Source organism: Heloderma suspectum, chromosome 3, assembly GCF_057233095.1.
Source record: "Heloderma suspectum isolate Gila_16-S chromosome 3, 16-S_ref, whole genome shotgun sequence".
Taxonomy (NCBI): Eukaryota; Metazoa; Chordata; class Lepidosauria; order Squamata; family Helodermatidae; genus Heloderma; species Heloderma suspectum.
In genome coordinates, this window is record NC_139460.1 from 296,089,798 (window position 1) to 296,107,060 (window position 17,263).

The window sequence follows — 17,263 nt, forward strand, 5'->3', positions numbered from 1 at the left end:
CATCCAAAGGGCCAAGCCAGCAACAAATAGCCGATCTTTGAGCCCAACCGTACGCTCATGCCATCCCTATTCAGCACCTTGGATAGCTCCTTTAGAGTTCTGGCTGGTTCTGACTGAAACCCAGAATGGATTCACAGCTCCACCGAAATCAGAGCCAACAGCCTCCACTGGTTTTGGACTACAACTCCCAGCATTCCTGACCATTGATCATACTGGCTGAGAATTGAAGTCTAAAACATCTTGGAGGTCACCGTGTTCAAGAAGGCTGCTCAAAAGTCTCAGGAAAGTAGATTTTAGCACATTCTGCATTTTTTTCTGCACTCCTGGAGACTCATGGGCCACACAAAATCTTGTTCATAATATACAACCAGGAGAGTACTGCTGCATTCACATCCTGCATGTGGGCTTCCCATTGGGGCACCTGGTTTTCCACCCTGGGAACAGAATGCTGAACTAGAAAAGACTTTGGTCTGATCCAGCACAGCTCCTCTTATGTTCCTATGCCTTTTCTAAGATGATGTTGCTGCCACACATGCATATATCATATAAAACCAAGGAAGTATGACTAATCAGCTAAGATTTCTTCAATCAGGTGAGAACCCAAATATAGACTTTCTAGCAAACAGCTCAGGCAACCTAACTTGTGCATAAAGATATGCATGATTGTCCCTGAGGAGGAGCACTTTTTTTATATACTCAAATAGCATTGGGCTACCACATACACATTTCCCCACCCCCATCCCCCCGCCCCCGATCCACCAGGTTACAGCACATTTTTGAAGTCTACCTCCCTGTTTGCATTTACAGATGTATGTACAGTCAATTGCAAAACCTTGTTGTACAATGACACGCAAGTCCTCTGTGACTCATCCCATTAATCCTCAGGAGAGATAATAAATAGACATCCGAGAGCAGATGATTGAGGAGGAATGTTTGTCAGCATAGTCTACACACTTTTGCAGCTCCCCCATTTGGTTATAGTGACAAGTATTTACGCTTCTGTGTGCCGAAGGCTAAGTGCTTTCACTTGAGTCACTGAAGACGTTGAAATATTACCAGCAGAATGGCAGCACTTTTAACAGCCTTCTGGGCAACCTATAAAGCTAATTCAAAGAGAGAAGGACTATGCAATCCTATACATGTCTACTCAGAAGTAAGTTCTGTTGTGTTTAATGGGGCTTACATTCTCCTAGGGTAAGTGGGTATGGAATTGCAGCCTTAGGGACAGTTCCTTTCTCCAAGACCACTTCATAGTCCACCTGGTAAGCGCTTCCTGCTGTTGAACTATCTTGTGTAGTTCTATAAGACATGGCAGGAGGAAGCAGTGAAGTATGCGTTACATTTGCCGCTTGTGGACAGCTCCTTGGTCCTTCCTTCTTAAGTGATCGTGTCTTTTCCCAGCAGTGGTATTGGCTGTTCCACAAATTAACACACTTCTTTGCTTCTCATTTTTTGACAAAGCATAAAGGAACCCTTTGAAGAAATATTGGATCCCAGAGAGAAACCTTTTATGTTGCACAGTTATGAAGTATTCACATGGATGGCAATGAGGAACAATGGTAAACTCACAGTATTTTGTCAGGGCATCAGTACCGTCCCTTTGCACCCTTCCGCTAAGCAACACATATAATAAAACTGCAAAGCTGTTATTTCTCTTGGCATTCAGAGTGGGTGTATAACTTGTAGAAGAGCAAAGATAGACTGTTAAATAAAGGCTGCGTGGCAAAGTCAGTATTCGCAGGGCATCCATTATGTTGTAATGAGTAGTGGCCGAAATATTGGAAGTGCACAATGTGAGTAAACAACGTTATTAATTAAGGATAACCCCCAACCCTTGCTGGGTATCTGTCAATGTTTATACATCGGTTATTAAATATCAGTTGCCTTAAAGCTAGTACAGTGTTTGGCTCACTATTATTTGGAAGGTCCACATGGAAAATCCACAAATACGGTGTCAGTATCATTATGCATTTGGCTATCTCTTAATAATGCTTAATGGGGCTTTCACCAGGCAATGAATGGCTGTTCAGGGACTTACCAAAAGGATATTAATGTTCCTTGTGACTGGATATATCCTTCTCCCCAGCCTTTGGAAGGTGTGTGACATCCTTCCACTGGTGAGAGGGGTTTGGTTACATTTTGTAGCAACTCTGAATTTGGGCAGAGAACTGAGAGCTTTCATGTGAAGTTGGTTAAAACTGAAACGGTTGGTTGTGCTACCTGGTCTTAGGTGGCTGCTGTCAGGAATAAATCTGAGCATGTGGAGATATCTGGCAGCTCAGATTCAGAATCAGAATGGGAACAGCAAGAACAAAGGGAGGCACCCTCCGTAGTGAGCCCATGATGAGACTTTCTTCCTAAGACCTTGACACACAAATGGCCCAGTCTGAATGGCTCCCCCATTCCTCCACCATGAGAATTCAAGTTTTGGAGGGAAAGGAGGGAAAGGGACATGACTTGAGGGATGCTAGGGTCCATCCAAGAGTGAAGCAGGAAAAGTTAGAGGCAAGGCTCAGATGCTTCACCAAGTTGGCCACTTGTGGAAGCCAACATAGGAGGGAGCCACCCTAAGGGAGGGGCATCCCTGCATGGCTATTCTGGCCGTGAAGTTCATGCCCAGACTGCTGGTATCTTCTCTAACTTCAACTGCGTATCCTCTATTGATATTTGTAGATGTGTGGATTAGCTGGTTCTATGCAGTCTGAGAGTTTCCTAGAACCTGCATTTGTAAAGAAGCTAGTTGTTTACTAATAAAGTAGTCTTGGCCTGAAGCTTTGTTTCCTGGAGTGCGTTGATTGCAAAGGGAGAGGATGAAGGAATGGGACAGCTGTTTGCTTCCAATAGGCCAGAGGTGGAGGAACCTTGGCCCTCCAGATGTTGCTGGCTGGATGACAGTTCCCAGCATCCCTGACCACTGGCCATGCAGGCTGGGGCTGAAGGGAGTTGGAGTCCAACAACATCTGGAAGGCCACAGATTACCCAGCCCTACAGGACTTCATTTTGAATGAGGATACTGATGTCTTATGGTGTCTTGGTAATATCTGTTTGCTTGTAGAAGAAGATCCTATTGCTATAGGATCTTCTTCTACAAGCAAACAGATATTACCAAGACATCATAAGACATCAGTATCCTCATTCAAAATGAAGTCCTGTAGTGCTTCTTCTAGACTTCTCACCATGTGGGGATGTGAGGAGTACCTAATTGTACGTTTAGGGATGTATGCAAATTTTGGTTTTGCTCACAAAACTTCTGAGCATGGCCTCTTCGAAGCCCCAAGCGTGAGCACAGCACTTGCCCACCAGAAATGTTTGCAAATCATCAACTATGTGTTCATGTTCATCTTGTTTCTGATTCCAAGTTCAATTTGTGCAAATTTCCTAATTTGCGCAAAACTCCCCAGTAGACAAAATCAGACCTGCTTTGGACTATGGAGGAATTTGGTGCAACTTAGGAAATTTTTGCAAATTTCGGGAGATTTACGCAAATTTCAGGAGATTTGCACAGATCTTCCATTTGATTCCTGATCAATTTGTGCACATCTCCCATTCATGCAAAGCAAGCACCAATTGCAAATGCAGACTGGAATTGACCGCGAGATGAGCGGCAAGATGATGTTCAGAGAATCCTAGTGATCTTGAACATCCCTCGTTCTCCCATCCCTACATACATTTTGCACTTCAATCTAAGGGCTAACAAGAGAGCTCAGGATTTAAAACCAAACCCTGCAAACTGACAACCTGCAAGGCTGCATTCATGTGAACATCCATACCAGTATCAGATATTCATGGAGGCACCAGTCATGAGCATGGAAGATTTCTATGCAATCCTGAGCATCTGTCTGGCAGATAACAGGGACACAGCAAGGAGAGTTGCTGTGCAGAAACATCCTATCACATGGATAAGCTCTTAGGAAGTGGCAAAGAAACCTGCATCTACAGTCAGGGCCAGAAATATTGGGACAAGGATAACTACTTTGGCAGTTGGCCTCTGTACAGTACCACATTGAAGTTGAAAGGAAACACACCCAGATGGGAGCAAAGTCAGGACTTTCAGCTGTAATTCAAGGTGTTTGACAAAAGTGGGGCACTAACCATTCAGGAAGGACAGCCAGTGGCATACACACACACCCATCATTGGTGGCTCATAAGTAATGGAACGAATGGCTGACAAGCAGCTGCATGGCCAGGTGTGGCCTGTTTCCTGGGTACCCCATGACCAATCAAGCAGAGAAAAGGCCTGGAGGTGGTTCTGAGTGTGACATTTGCATTTGGTAGCTGTTCACTGGAACTCCCAACATGAGGTCCAAAGAAGTGTCCATGCACGTGAAGGAGGCCATCATTAGGCTGAGGAAACAAAATAAACCCATCAGAGAGATAGCAAAAACAATGGGAGTGGCCAACACAACAGTTTGGAACATCCTGAAAAAGAAGGAATTAACTGGCAAGCTCAGCAACAGCAAAAGGCCTGGCAGACAATGGTAGACAACTAAAGTGGATGACCGCAGAATGCTGCTCATGGTGAAGAGGAACCCTTTCACAACATCTAGCCAGGTCAAGAATGTTCTTGAGGAGGTAGGCATGTCATTGTCAACATCTACAGTCAAGAGATGGCTTTATGAATGTAAATACAGAGGCTTCACAACAAGGTGCAAACCACTGATAACGCTCAAGAACAGACAGGCCAGATTAGCCTTTGCCAGCAAACACCTACAAAAGCCTGCCCAGTTCTGGAATAAGATTCTTTGGACTGATGAAACCAAGATTAACTTGTACCAGAATGATGGGAAGAGAAAAGTATGGAGAAGGAAAGGAACAGCTCATGATCCAAAGCATACCACATCATCTGTCAAACATGGTGGAGGCAGTGTTATGGCATGGGCATGTATGGCTGCCAATGGAACCGGGTCACTGGTGTTTCTTGATGACCTGACTGCTGATAAAAGCAGCAGGATGAATTCTGAAGTGTATAGGGCTATACTTTCTGCTCAGATTCAGCCGAATGCTGCCAAACTGATAGGGCGCCGCTTCATATTGCAGATGGATAATGACCCAAAACATACAGCAAAAGCTACCCAAGAGTTTCTCAAGGCAAAGAAGTGGGATGTTCCAAGTCAGTCACCTGATCTCAACCCAATAGAACATGCTTTTCACTTACTGAAGACAAGACTGAAGGCAGAAAGACCCACAAATAAGCGACAGCTGAAGGCAGCTGCGGTAAAGGCCTGGCAAAGCATCTCGAGGCAGGAAACTCAGCATTTGGTCATGTCTATGGGTTCCAGACTTCAGGCAGTCATTGACTGCAAAGGATTTTCATCCAGGTATTAAAGGCGACCCTTAAGTTTGAAATGATGTTGGTTTGTTCCATTACTTATGAGCCACTAATGATGGGGGGGGGGGTATGCCACTGGCTGTACTTCCTGAATGGTTAGTGCTCCACTTCTGTCAAACCCCTTGAATTACAGTTGAAAGTCCTGACTTCACTCCCATCTGGGTGTGTTTCCTTTCAACTTCAATTTGGTGGTGTACAGAGGCCAACTGCCAAAACAGTTATCCTTGTTCCAGTATTTCTGGCCCTGACTGTATAAGCAGGCCTATGAGAGCCAGTGTAGCAGTTAAGAGTGCTGGACTGCGACTCAAGAGATCTGAGTTCTAGTCCCCACTTGACCATAAAGATCATTGGGTGACTTTGGGCCAATCGCTGACTCTCAGTCTAACCTACCTCATATGGTTCTTGTGAGAATAAAATGGAGAGGAGGAGGAGAATCATGTATGCCACCTTGGGCTCCTTGGAGGAAAAGGCGGGATATAAATGTAACAAATGAATGAATGAATGAATGGTACCTTGATCATGTGCAGAATGCTGGAAATGACTTCCTCTATGCCAAAGAGTCCATGGCACCATCTAACAAGAAAAGCATTGAAATGAAATGCTGGAAGCCACAATGCCACCTCATTCTCCCAAGCTATAACTTTCAATATGGTATGGAAATCTCCCAAACCATAATCTCCTAAGCCACAACTTTCCATTTTCTTTTCCTTTCAAACTCACCAAAATTAATACAGATTTTGCAAAAGTAAAGCACATTTCCCATGCGCATCAGCTGGACTTGCATAGGAGAAGGGGGTGGCTGGGTTGTGCCCATTTCTTTTGGCTTAGTGCAGACCACAGTGTCAGGATCCCATAGATCAGCATTCCGCAATCTGGTTCTCTACAGATGTTACAGACTACAACTCCCATCATTCCCAGCCAGCATGGGGCTGTGGCCATGGATGATGAGAGGTGTAGTCTAAAACCAGCAGAGCACCAGTTTAGGGGGGCAGGTGCTCTAAATCCTGCAAAGCCTCGTGCATCAGGGATGGGGAATGTGTGGCCTTCCAAATGTTGGACTGTAACTCCAATGATCCCTCACCATTGGCTATGCTGGCTAGGGCTAATGGGAATTGCAGTCCAGCAATGCCTGGGTGGTCACACTTTCCTCACCTCTGCTCTATATCTCAAGCATCATGGAGATCTAGTTTATTCATAATCCCTGTTTTCTCCTTTTCCATTTTCTGAAAATTAATTCTCCCTACCCAAGAACTTTAGTTTACTTATTTTTACTATTTCGTTTTGATTACTTTAGGAAAAGCAACATCCTTAAGTTGGGGTGGGGTGGGGGTTATCTACATTCATTTGATGATTCTCAGACCTTTACCTTTGATTCTTCAGGTTTGATTTATCGTGAATCCTGAAGAATCCACCCACTCTCCCTCTCATTATGACTTATGAGCCTTATGACTCATGAGGCGAACTGAGATGGCTGAGGGCTCCCTGGGAGCATCTTTGAGAGGTTCATATATGAAATGGAGCCAGTGTGTGCATTGGTGGGGGTGGGGTAGGGGTGGGGGAATGTAAGACTGTTTCTGGGGAAAGGAAGAATAATGGGGACCACGCATCTTTGTGCATGTCCTAGAGTGACAGGAGGGCAAGCAGCTGTGGGAAGTTATCCTCTCCCTCCTATATTAGGAAGATACAGAAGAGAATACAAAGAACTCAACATGGTGTTTGTGATAATTACACCGCTTGCGCCACTGTCTTTTGGAAATGCTCTTACTGTGTGACAGCTCATGTGATCTGAGTGTCATGCAGAAAGCGTTGTTGCTGTGATTCCCTGGCACTGTGGAAAGGAGCCTGTGTGCAAGCTCTTATTTTCTATTGTGTAAGGGAAATATCCATGGAACTGCAATTGACACTTTTGTTAACCCGTTTTCTACAGCATTCATGTTACATGTCACAACTGGTGTGAAGGAAGCCCAGGAAAATAACATTTGCATACGATTCAACTGCCCCTATTTCTCAGGGATGATCAGTCCTTATTTTCTGGGCTGTTTCCCTGGTAAATCTCTGTCCCTCTTGTTGTCCCCGTTTTCGCCTTTTTGGGACACCTTGTTAAACTATTTAGCGTGAGTTGCTAAACTTGTCATTCAACAAGGTTCGGCTTCTTGTCCCAAAGTCTCTAGAAATTAAATCCCAGAGTGGGGAGCAGTTGCTCCGATTTCAGTGGGACTGTAAATCTATTCTGGGGTTCAGTCAGAACCAGCCAGAACTCTAAAGGAGCTGTCGAAGGTGCTGAACCTTATCCCCAAAATTGCAGGCAGTGTGCAGCCCTGATTCAGATTGGGACCACCATGCTCAGGGAGGGGAGGGTTAAATCTTCCCCCCACATACACACCATTTCCTTGCAAAACTCCCTCCTCCGTGTAGGAGGTTTTTTTTAAACACCCCAAATCTGCAAGGGGGAATTTTGGAGGAAAATGGTTATGTGTATGGGGGGAAGGTTCAAACCCCCCCTCTCGGAGTGTGGTGGTCCCAATCTGAATCAGGGTCACACTTGCTTACATTAAAGTTAAAAATAGAGGAAAGCCTCAGCTAAATGCTATGTGATTAGCATAATGTGTAGTTTGGCTCTCAGAGTGAGAATTGGTTTAAAACCTGATTTATTTATTTTTAAGTTTACATTTTTATTAGGTTTTGATATCTTCAGCATTAACTGATTTTTTTATTGTATTTGATAAGAGAAAGAAAAATTAGAAAGGATAAAGAGAAAAGGATAGGGAAACGAGTGGGGATGGATACACCAATGTCATGTGTCTAGTGGATTTAAGCTCCAGTCTAAAAAAAGTTTGTGTAGTTTATATTCCAACTTGGCATATGTAAGAGAAATTGCCAGATCCTGTTGTGTGCATGGTGCTATGTGCATTACTGTGCTTGGGAGTAAGGGGCAAATCACAAGGGCTGCTTACAAAGTTTATATCTTTATCTACCCTTTGTAATTATTTCTGAGGTTACTACTTTAGACATGACGGTGCAACGAGAAGAGGTTAAAAAAATTAAAATGGCGTAACTGTTTCCCATAGTACATAAAAGCAGAGATGGCACCACTGCAGGCCATTTTGAAAATATGTAATGACAAACCTGAGGTAACTGTGCTTCTGTCATTTGAAAAGGAGGGACGTAATTTGTATATGATTTTCAGAAATGTGAAGGATACCCAGCCACAGCCGGTGGACACGCAATACTGATTTTGTGATATACCTGTTCTGGAAGACCAGGTCTATTGATGCTGAAGGGGCAAAAGCTTTCATGTGCCCCACGAGAAGGACAGTGTGCTTTGAAAGACATTCCATATGCCTTGGGCTCCTTTTACTTTTTCATCAGCTGGATGGATCATGTGTACAGTGGCCATTTATGCATACACCCGGCTCCCCCCAAAGAGAGGAAATGCATCACCCAAAAAGAGGACAAGAAAGGACATGGATTTGCATAAAAGCTGCATATGCTATTTTATATGTATAGATGCACATTTAGAAATAATACTGTAATTGAAATAGAAATGCAGCAGTGGGGAAGTGAAATAGGAATCGGATAGTGCGGAAGACCACGATGACCTGTGTGTGCCTGCACAGTCTGTTGTCCAGGGGCTAACTGGTGCTGGGCGACTTCAAGGCCCCTCCTGCTCCCCCCTTCTGATGCTTCTCTGTCTTTAATCTGGACTTGGACTGAATAGCCCTTCAAATAGAGGACTGACCAGGTCATAGATTTGACCACTGTGGGAAAACTACCGAGTTGCAGAGAGATGGGAGACAATATTTGGCTTTCTCTGTTACTTTCTCTTTATTTCAGTATCTTCCTATTCTCTTTTACTTCCTTTCTTTGGACCAGATGTGGGAGATCTATAATTAGATCCCCTGACGTTTCTCTCTACTTTAAAGCACTCAGGGCCCCCCAATTGGATCAAGACACTGATGTTAGTTGAGGGAGGGGTTAGCATCCCCTCTCCCACCCCAATATCATTCAGGCAAATCTAAATTAGCTGTATATTTTCTGCAGATAGAGAAATAGCAGCTTTGCAGAAAGGTCTTTATCAAGAAAATGATGTGGAGGAAAGACTGAACCTCCCCCGCTCCAGTGTTGCTGTTCAGATCCCATCTGGGGGTCCCTACAACTGCTTTTAAGAAGTGGGGGAGGAAATGACAGTAACTTGGACTGGACATGATCCAGTCTTAGCTAGTTTGGCCAAACTACGTGATGGGCAATTCTGTGATTCTTCCTCTGAACTTCTTAATTTATTTATGAAAAATAAGTGCAGGTGGCTGACCTTCAGATGGGGACCTGGGGAGGGGGCGCTTTTTAACATTTCCCTTTCTACCTTTGCTAACTGAAAATCTCCCTCCTCTCCCAGGTGCTTTTCTCCCTGTGGAAGAAAAGATACACTTGGTTGTAATGAACTTATTTATTCATTCATTCAATTTTTTTTACCGCCTTTCAAAACTGTGGTCTTCCCAAGGTGACTTACACTATAAAACAATACAACTCATTATCAAATAAATTATAGAAGGGCCTTAATTTTAATAAAAATAAATAATAAACCAGTTAAAACAAAAGACAAATGTTTCAAATTTCAGTTTCAAATTTTGCTTCTCATTTTAGAAATTAAGGGAAACTCTATTTTAGGCAACAAGCCCTACAGTGCAGTTCTTTTTTATTCAGACCTCTCTTATCTGTAGGATCCTTTCTTATACTGGGCGGAGAGCGGGGACTCATTTTCTTCAGCTGCACATTTCAAAATATACTTTGGTTTCTAGCTTTCTCTTTTGTGGATATCTCTCTACTACAATTCCCATCATCCCAATGAGTAGTCCAACACCTCTGGAGGACACCCAGTTGGGAATCGCTGCTCTAGTTTCTCCTTTCAGTTATGGCATGGATACTTAGTAATGAAAGCCACTGCTTTCTTCCCTATTGGAAGCTCAGAGAATAAGGCTGGAATCTTATGTACTCTTACTTTGGAGTCAGTCCCATTGTAATTAGTGGGAATTATTTCCAGAACAACATGCAGAGGATCAGGCTGAGGCTACTAGGAACGACAAAGGTAGTTCCTTGGCATCCCTACAATGTGGAGTTTCCATAGCAACTGTGCCCCGTGTACTGTATGTCACTCTGAAGTGCTCATTTGTGCACACACAGAGTTCTGAAGTTACAACCCTATGGGATAAAACTGCTTTTCAGCTTATTTCTTTTCTCTTTCTTCCTCCGCCCGCCCCCAAACTAAAGCTTTGCAATTAAGACTGAATGATACATTTCAGCCCAAAGAGCTTCTGTGACCAAGTGCAGCAACAGACACAATTATCTGCGGCAACCAGATGCGGAGTTTACGATTTTGATTATTCAGAAAAATGAACAGCATCTTGTGGTCTGGAATAGGATAGGATGGAGACAGCAAGAGACAAGAAGCACTGGTGCCAGTATTGCAGGCACCACAGTTTTCCGTTTGACACAGAACTCAACAATGGAATTTGGCCTTCTTTTAGGAGAAATTCTCACCCGCTCCATCCCATCTCTATGGGCCGCACACAAGGCCCCTTGAACCATATGTTTAACACAGCTAGGGTTGGTGGAAGGAAGTGTGGGCCTGCAATCCAGAGCGAACTCACCTGATCCACAGCCACCCAATTGATTTGGGAATGGAACTTGGTCCATTCCGGAATCCACACCCCTCCCAAATCCTACAAGGTAGTCCGAGTTCAATTTATTCTTTTAACTGTGTTTTTTCTTCCCCCTAGCATCTTAAGAGCTGCTAGAAAGGGCAGTAGCTGCCACATAGGTTGAAGTAGGGCCCCTGGGAGGTACAATAAGTCATGATGTACCATTCCGCACAGGAACTTCATACAGAAAAAAGATGGCTGCCCCCATGTAGCAAAGGGCCCATTTCAACCTGGGCAGCAGCAGCTGCATTCTTTAGCAATTCCAAGCTGCTAGGGGAAAAAACAGTCCAAAAAAAACCAATACAGGATTTAACAGGCAGCCTTTGGACTCCCTCATGAATTCATAAGTACCTTTCTTCTTCTGAAAGAATTTTGCATGGATGTTGTTTTTTAACTACACAGGTGTGAAATGACATAGACCGAATTGAGGCCCATCTGTCCATCCCTAACCATGTAACCCTTTAGCTTGCCACACTGATATCTGAAAATATTGCTGCCGCTAACAGCTATATTTCACATTTACTTAGCTTGTGTTTTGTATACAGAGCATAGAAGTAGCACAGTATCTGCAAAGAGTGCTTCAGATCTACATTAGATGGAATAAGATTGTGCATGGTGTGGAGGGAGACATTTTTCGCTCTCACACACAATATCGGAATCTGGGGTCATCCCATGAAGCTGATTGGTGGGAAGTTCAGGACAGATAAAAGGAAGTTTTTCTTCACACAGCGCATAGTTAAACTATGGAATTTGCTACCTCAAGATGTAGTGATGGCCACCAGCTTGGATGGCTTAAAAGGGGGGTTAGATAAATACCTGGAAGAGAAGGCTATCAGTGGCTACTAGTCTCAGTGGCTATGTGCTATGTCCAGTACCAGAGGCAGTAAGTTGCTGGGGAGCATGGGCAGAAGGGTGCTCTTTCACTCATGTCCTGCTTGTGAGTTCCTGGTCAACAGCTGGTTTGCCACTGTGTGAACAGAATGATGGATTACAGGGACCCTTGGTCTGATTCAGCATGGCTCTTATGTACTTATGTTCTTAAGATGAGTGTGAAAATGTCAGGGAATGATAAAGAAGACCCAGTCCATACGTTACACAAATTTGATTACTGTAAAATAGGTCTATCATTCACTATGCATTTGCCTTGATCTGTGTTGCATAATGGGAGCCAGGGATTTAATGGCTGTGGAATGGGCTGTTCACCTACAGGGGTTGTGTCTTTGGTTCAAATTAGAGGTAATGTGGGGAGATCCACAATTAGGATCCCTGTGGTTGCTTTGGCAATCTGGGCAGTGGTGCTTTGAGAAAGAGAGTATTCAACCCTTTCTTCACAGGAGACTTGCCAGAAGCAAAAGCTGCCACAATTCTGTGTTGAGGTGCCTTTTATTATTTCTGCAAAAGATCTTATGAAAGGACAGAAAGAGGTTAATTTCCAGAAGCTACAATAAGTGAGGGAAAAATAGCTGGGGCAGAGGAGGCAATAAACTCTACAGCGAAAAAATTCTGGAGGCGTCTAATGTAATCATCCCCTGTGCTGTCAACCAATAGATTGATGACTAAGTAATGCAGTTAGGAAACTGGAAAACTTTACTGTTTTAGTTTATCATTTAAAAAAAACTTTAGAAAGGTCTTCTGGTCACCAATAGCTTTGTTTTTAATCTTGTGTTTCCAGTAAAACAGGTAATTATAGAAAGTTCAGGGGACTAGATGGAGTATACTGTGGGGTTGGTAATAATTTCATGCATGCATCACAAGGTGGTAGATAAAACAATACAGTGGTTCTCACACTGTGCTGGACGGTAGTAGAGGACAAGATTTGCACACAGAGAGTTCCAGGTTCAGTCCGTGACATCTCCAGTTCAAAGGATGAAGGATCAAGTAGTAGCCGATTATGAGGAATACTTCTGTCTGAGACCCTTGGGAACCACAACCAGTCAGAGAAGACAGTACTGAGATTGGCCTTACCCTAGGTAGAATGAGTCATCCACCTCATACAGTGGATGTTGGAGGCAACTCCCCCACCCGAGTCATTCCCATTGTCTGGAGCCAACACCCAGGTGGCAGTGATGCTTGCTTGTGGCTGGGCTGGGTTGGCTGTTCCATCTAGTCGCCTTCTCCCAACATACCACAGATGGAACCACCAGGAAAGTCCCCTGACCAAGCAAGCAGGCAGAGAGGCAGTCAGCCCAGACTATGCACTTCAGGTGGCACTGTGCACATGCATATGTTGCTCTGCTCACATGATGTACCCTAATGACATTGCTGCATTGCAGGCAGAAAGTGGGAGCCCAGAAGAGTAGTAAGCAAGTGGTGGTGAGCTGATGGATGACAGAGTTGTGTGTACCATGCAACCTATCCTGCTCCTTCTAAACTAGCCTGCTACCCTCAAGTGTAGTAGAAGGTACTCTGTCCTGTCACCAGCACTGAAGTAAGATTCAACTACCAATCCAGCTTCTGGATGTAGAATGGGTGGGTGCCATCTTGTCCTTTGCTTTGTGGCAGGCAGCAGAATGTCTTGGCTGGTCCTGTAGATGGACAAATTGTCTGACCTCTGAGGCAGCTTCCTATGTCCCTCAGAAGCTTATCAGGGGTTCTTCAATCCGTAATGGCAAACAAGCTTTCCTGAAAGATAGCTGGCCTTCCATTACTGATCCTTCCCTAGAATGTGCAGCAACAGGAGAGTATTGAGTGTTATGGGTCACATTCTCAGTTGACATGGGACAATCCCATAAGTCTGGCTGGAACCTTGCATGAACTGAGAGCATACCTCAGAACATGCCCCCAGAATCCTGTGTTCAGTGGTATATGTGCCACAGTTCCTCAGCAGACACATGGTATGGAAAGGACTTGCTGAAGGTACAAAGCTTGAAATCCACATTCAAACACTTCCATTTCAGTGCCAATTTTGGGCACCGTTCACCAGAACTTTCTGCCCGAGTCCATAGGAACGTAGGAAGTTGTTATACTATCAGAGCATTGCTCCATCTAGCAGCAGCTCTCCGGGGTTTGCCAGACCTAACTGGAGATGCCAGGCATTGAACCTGGGACCTTTCAAGCATGAACTCAACCACTGAGCTATGCTACTGCACTTCTCTTAATGCCCCATTGGCTAAATGCATGCAGACCATGTTAAGATGGTGATAAAACTACAAGCTGATTTTTTGTTTGTAATTTTTGGGGCATGGTGACCAATCACATAAATGTTCTGCTACTTTTCAGACACGTCTCAAGATTATCATGTCTTGCCATAACTCAGATTGCTCAGGTTTTCCACACACAATGCCCCCCCCCTTCCAGGAAAGGCACAATCCTATGCATATTTAGACAGAAAAATTCCTACAATGCCCCATGCTGGCTGGGGAATGCTGGGAATTATAGGAATTTTTCCTGTCTAAACATGCATAGGATTGCACCCTAAGCAGCTGTATTGACTCCGAGGGTCCTTTTTCATGACCCCTTGAGCCCATGGTGGCTGTGAATAAAAATTTCATCCCATTCATTCTGAATTCTAGCCATGCCAGCCAGTGTGAGGTAGCTGTGAGTTCGTATTGCTTCTGCTCCTATGTGCTGAATTCACTCCAGATCAGCTTCGGCAATGCTATCCCAAATCCTCTCATTGCATTGCTTGTGGTGACGCATAGGGGAAAAAAAACAGTCTGAGGGTGAATTTAGCTCACAGCAGCAGGCAGTCTGTGTGCAGCCACAAGGCTGATATGGCTGGAGGAATTCAGCACAGGCTGAGCTCCCCTACCCCACACCTCTGTAGTCACACAACGCGTCGAGTTCATTGTGAGAACTATGTTCTCACACTATGTCGGAGTCTTTGAATGGCTTGTCAGCGTACTGGTGGCCTCATGAGAGAATCAGCAGGGTAGCCATCTTCTCAGAATGGTTGTGAGAATCGACCCATTGAAATTCACTCATGTTTTGTTTCTATCCTGACTTTCTTTTGGGGAGCCTTGGGGTGGCATGTGTGGGGTACTCAGGCCAGCTCTGATCCAGTCCCTGGCCTACTTTCCTTCAGTTTGCTGCTTCATATACCTTCAGGCCACATCCTTGGCTGCAAGCACAACTTTCAGCTCTTGCACAACTTGCTTTCCATTCGGTGAGCTGCCTTCCACTTGAGAAGTTGATTCAGTGCACTTAGGGCTCCCATCAGTCTTCTTCAACAATGCTGCCCTCTTGCGTTTTTAAGCTTTAACATGTTCACCTCATGAGCATGTGTTGGCATGTGTCATTTGACTTAATAGGAAAGTATTCAGTTCACAAAATAGTGAACTGTTAATTCTCCTCAAGTTAATTCTCCTCAAATGTACATACATTACATGAGCCTCCTTTACTCTCACAAAATAAGAGAAAATGCAATTTGTCATAATAGCTGTTGGCAACCATCCATCTTCATGGCGATGCATTTTCCATGTTCTTCTCAGTGAAAGCAAGGATAAAGTACTCTGTCTGGGGTCTGTTACCAAGCCCTGGGCAGTGGTATGGTGATTAAAGTTGTCCAGCATTTGCTTGGCTTCACATGCAAAAATCTGTCTTCCATCGTCTTGACATCACAAGCTGAATCCTGAGCAGGGCCATCCCTGCAATTAGGCAGAGTGAGGCAGCCACCTCAGGAAGCTGATTTAGGGTGTCATGAAAAGGCAGCAAATTGATAGTTATTTAATGTATCATTTTTATAATTTTGCTGCCAGAAAGAGGGAGATACATTTGTGGGATGCTCTGTTCTGCCTCAGGTGCCAAAATAACTTGATTGGTCTTGGGTACTATGTACCTTGACCTAGGACAGAGGCGGGGGAGGGTATTTGCCACTCTGCCTCAGGCAGCAAAATATCTTGGACCAGCCCTGCCCCTGATCCTGAGGCAAAATAGCCCAACAATACATCTGGAGAGACAGATGCATTGTAGAGATTTACAAAAAAGTGTGTGGATGTCTGCCTACTGCCTGATGGTGACCCAGTCCATTTTTTGGTGGCCTGTTAGGCTTCATCTCTCCCAAGATTAACCCACAAATTGGCAGATAGCAGCAGGTTTATAAGTGATGGCAATGTTACAGTGTAACTGTAAACAACCTCCGATCGGTACAGCTCAAGGTTGTCAGCTTGATGTGTGAACCCAGACCACTGGGTTGTTTAGGGGCTAAACAACTGAGTGGTTAACCCAACAACAAACCATGGGTTAACCCCTGGGTTGTTTAGCCCCTAAGCAACCCAGTGGTCTGGGTTGGCACATGATGCTGACAATCTCCAATCATGCCGATCGGAGGTTGTCTACAGTAAGCAGAAGTGGTGCACATCCTCACATATCGTGGGTTCAATAACCCATGATTTGCCACCAACATTGTGTGGATGCACAACTGGATCCAAAATGGGGACATTTTTGTCTATGACTGCTTTCTATGTATGCAACAAAGAACAAGTTTTAAATGTAGGACATTTTTAAAAGGCTGAATCCAACCTTTGCCATTTTGGTCCACGGCACAAGTTGCATACAAGATGCAGATATACAGAAAGAGACATTCTGAAAGGGTAAGGAAGAAGCTGTGTAAATGCATATTGTATTAACTTATTGTATTCTCTCTCTCACACACACATGCACACTTACACACGCACACTTACACACATCAGTGTTATTTAGTACATGGTCCATGAAAGTGCCTCACTATCCTCATATCACCAGTTGGTACCTTGTATACATTTCTGCTTGACAGGTTGTCTTCAATTACCAGTTGTACAGATCTACTTCTTCTTTTTTCTGTTTTAGAAATTGTCCGAGCAATGACACACGTGATTAACCAGGGCATGGCAATGTACTGGGGAACCTCCCGCTGGAGTGCCATGGAGATCATGGTAACGTAGCTCTTCAAAAAGGATCACTGGTGTGGATGTATACACAGAATAGTACAACATACTTCATTCAGTGTGGAAAGTCAGTGGCAATACTGCTTGTAGTTTATGGTGGACAATCAGTTATTAGCAGTTCTAAGACTTGCCTGTCTGGAAGCAGCCCCAAAGTAGACAGTTCCTTGCACTGTGATGTTGAATGCCTCTGGCTGGGAGGAGGAATTGAAACCTTGAGAAAACAACATTAGTAGTGCTTTTATGTTACCAATTTTTCAGTGAAATGCAGAGCCTGTGGAACTGGAGTAAATATTAAACTTCTCAGGAATTCTTGCTTCATCCCCTGGGGCCTGATAGGGTGGTGAGCAGGGCATCTGTTGAGGAATCAATAATGT

At 44.2% G+C, this 17,263-nt stretch overlaps 1 protein-coding gene across 1 annotated transcript in view; it reads left to right on the forward strand.

Annotated features, from left to right (window-relative positions):
* Nucleotides 1-17,263, forward strand: part of KCNAB1 (potassium voltage-gated channel subfamily A regulatory beta subunit 1) — a 129,892-nt gene that overhangs the window by 90,927 nt on the left and 21,702 nt on the right. Inside the window, exon 9 of the mRNA XM_084847331.1 lies at nucleotides 16,792-16,877. Within this exon, the coding sequence (XP_084703457.1) occupies nucleotides 16,792-16,877 (86 nt within the window). The remainder of the gene's footprint in view (nucleotides 1-16,791; nucleotides 16,878-17,263) is intronic.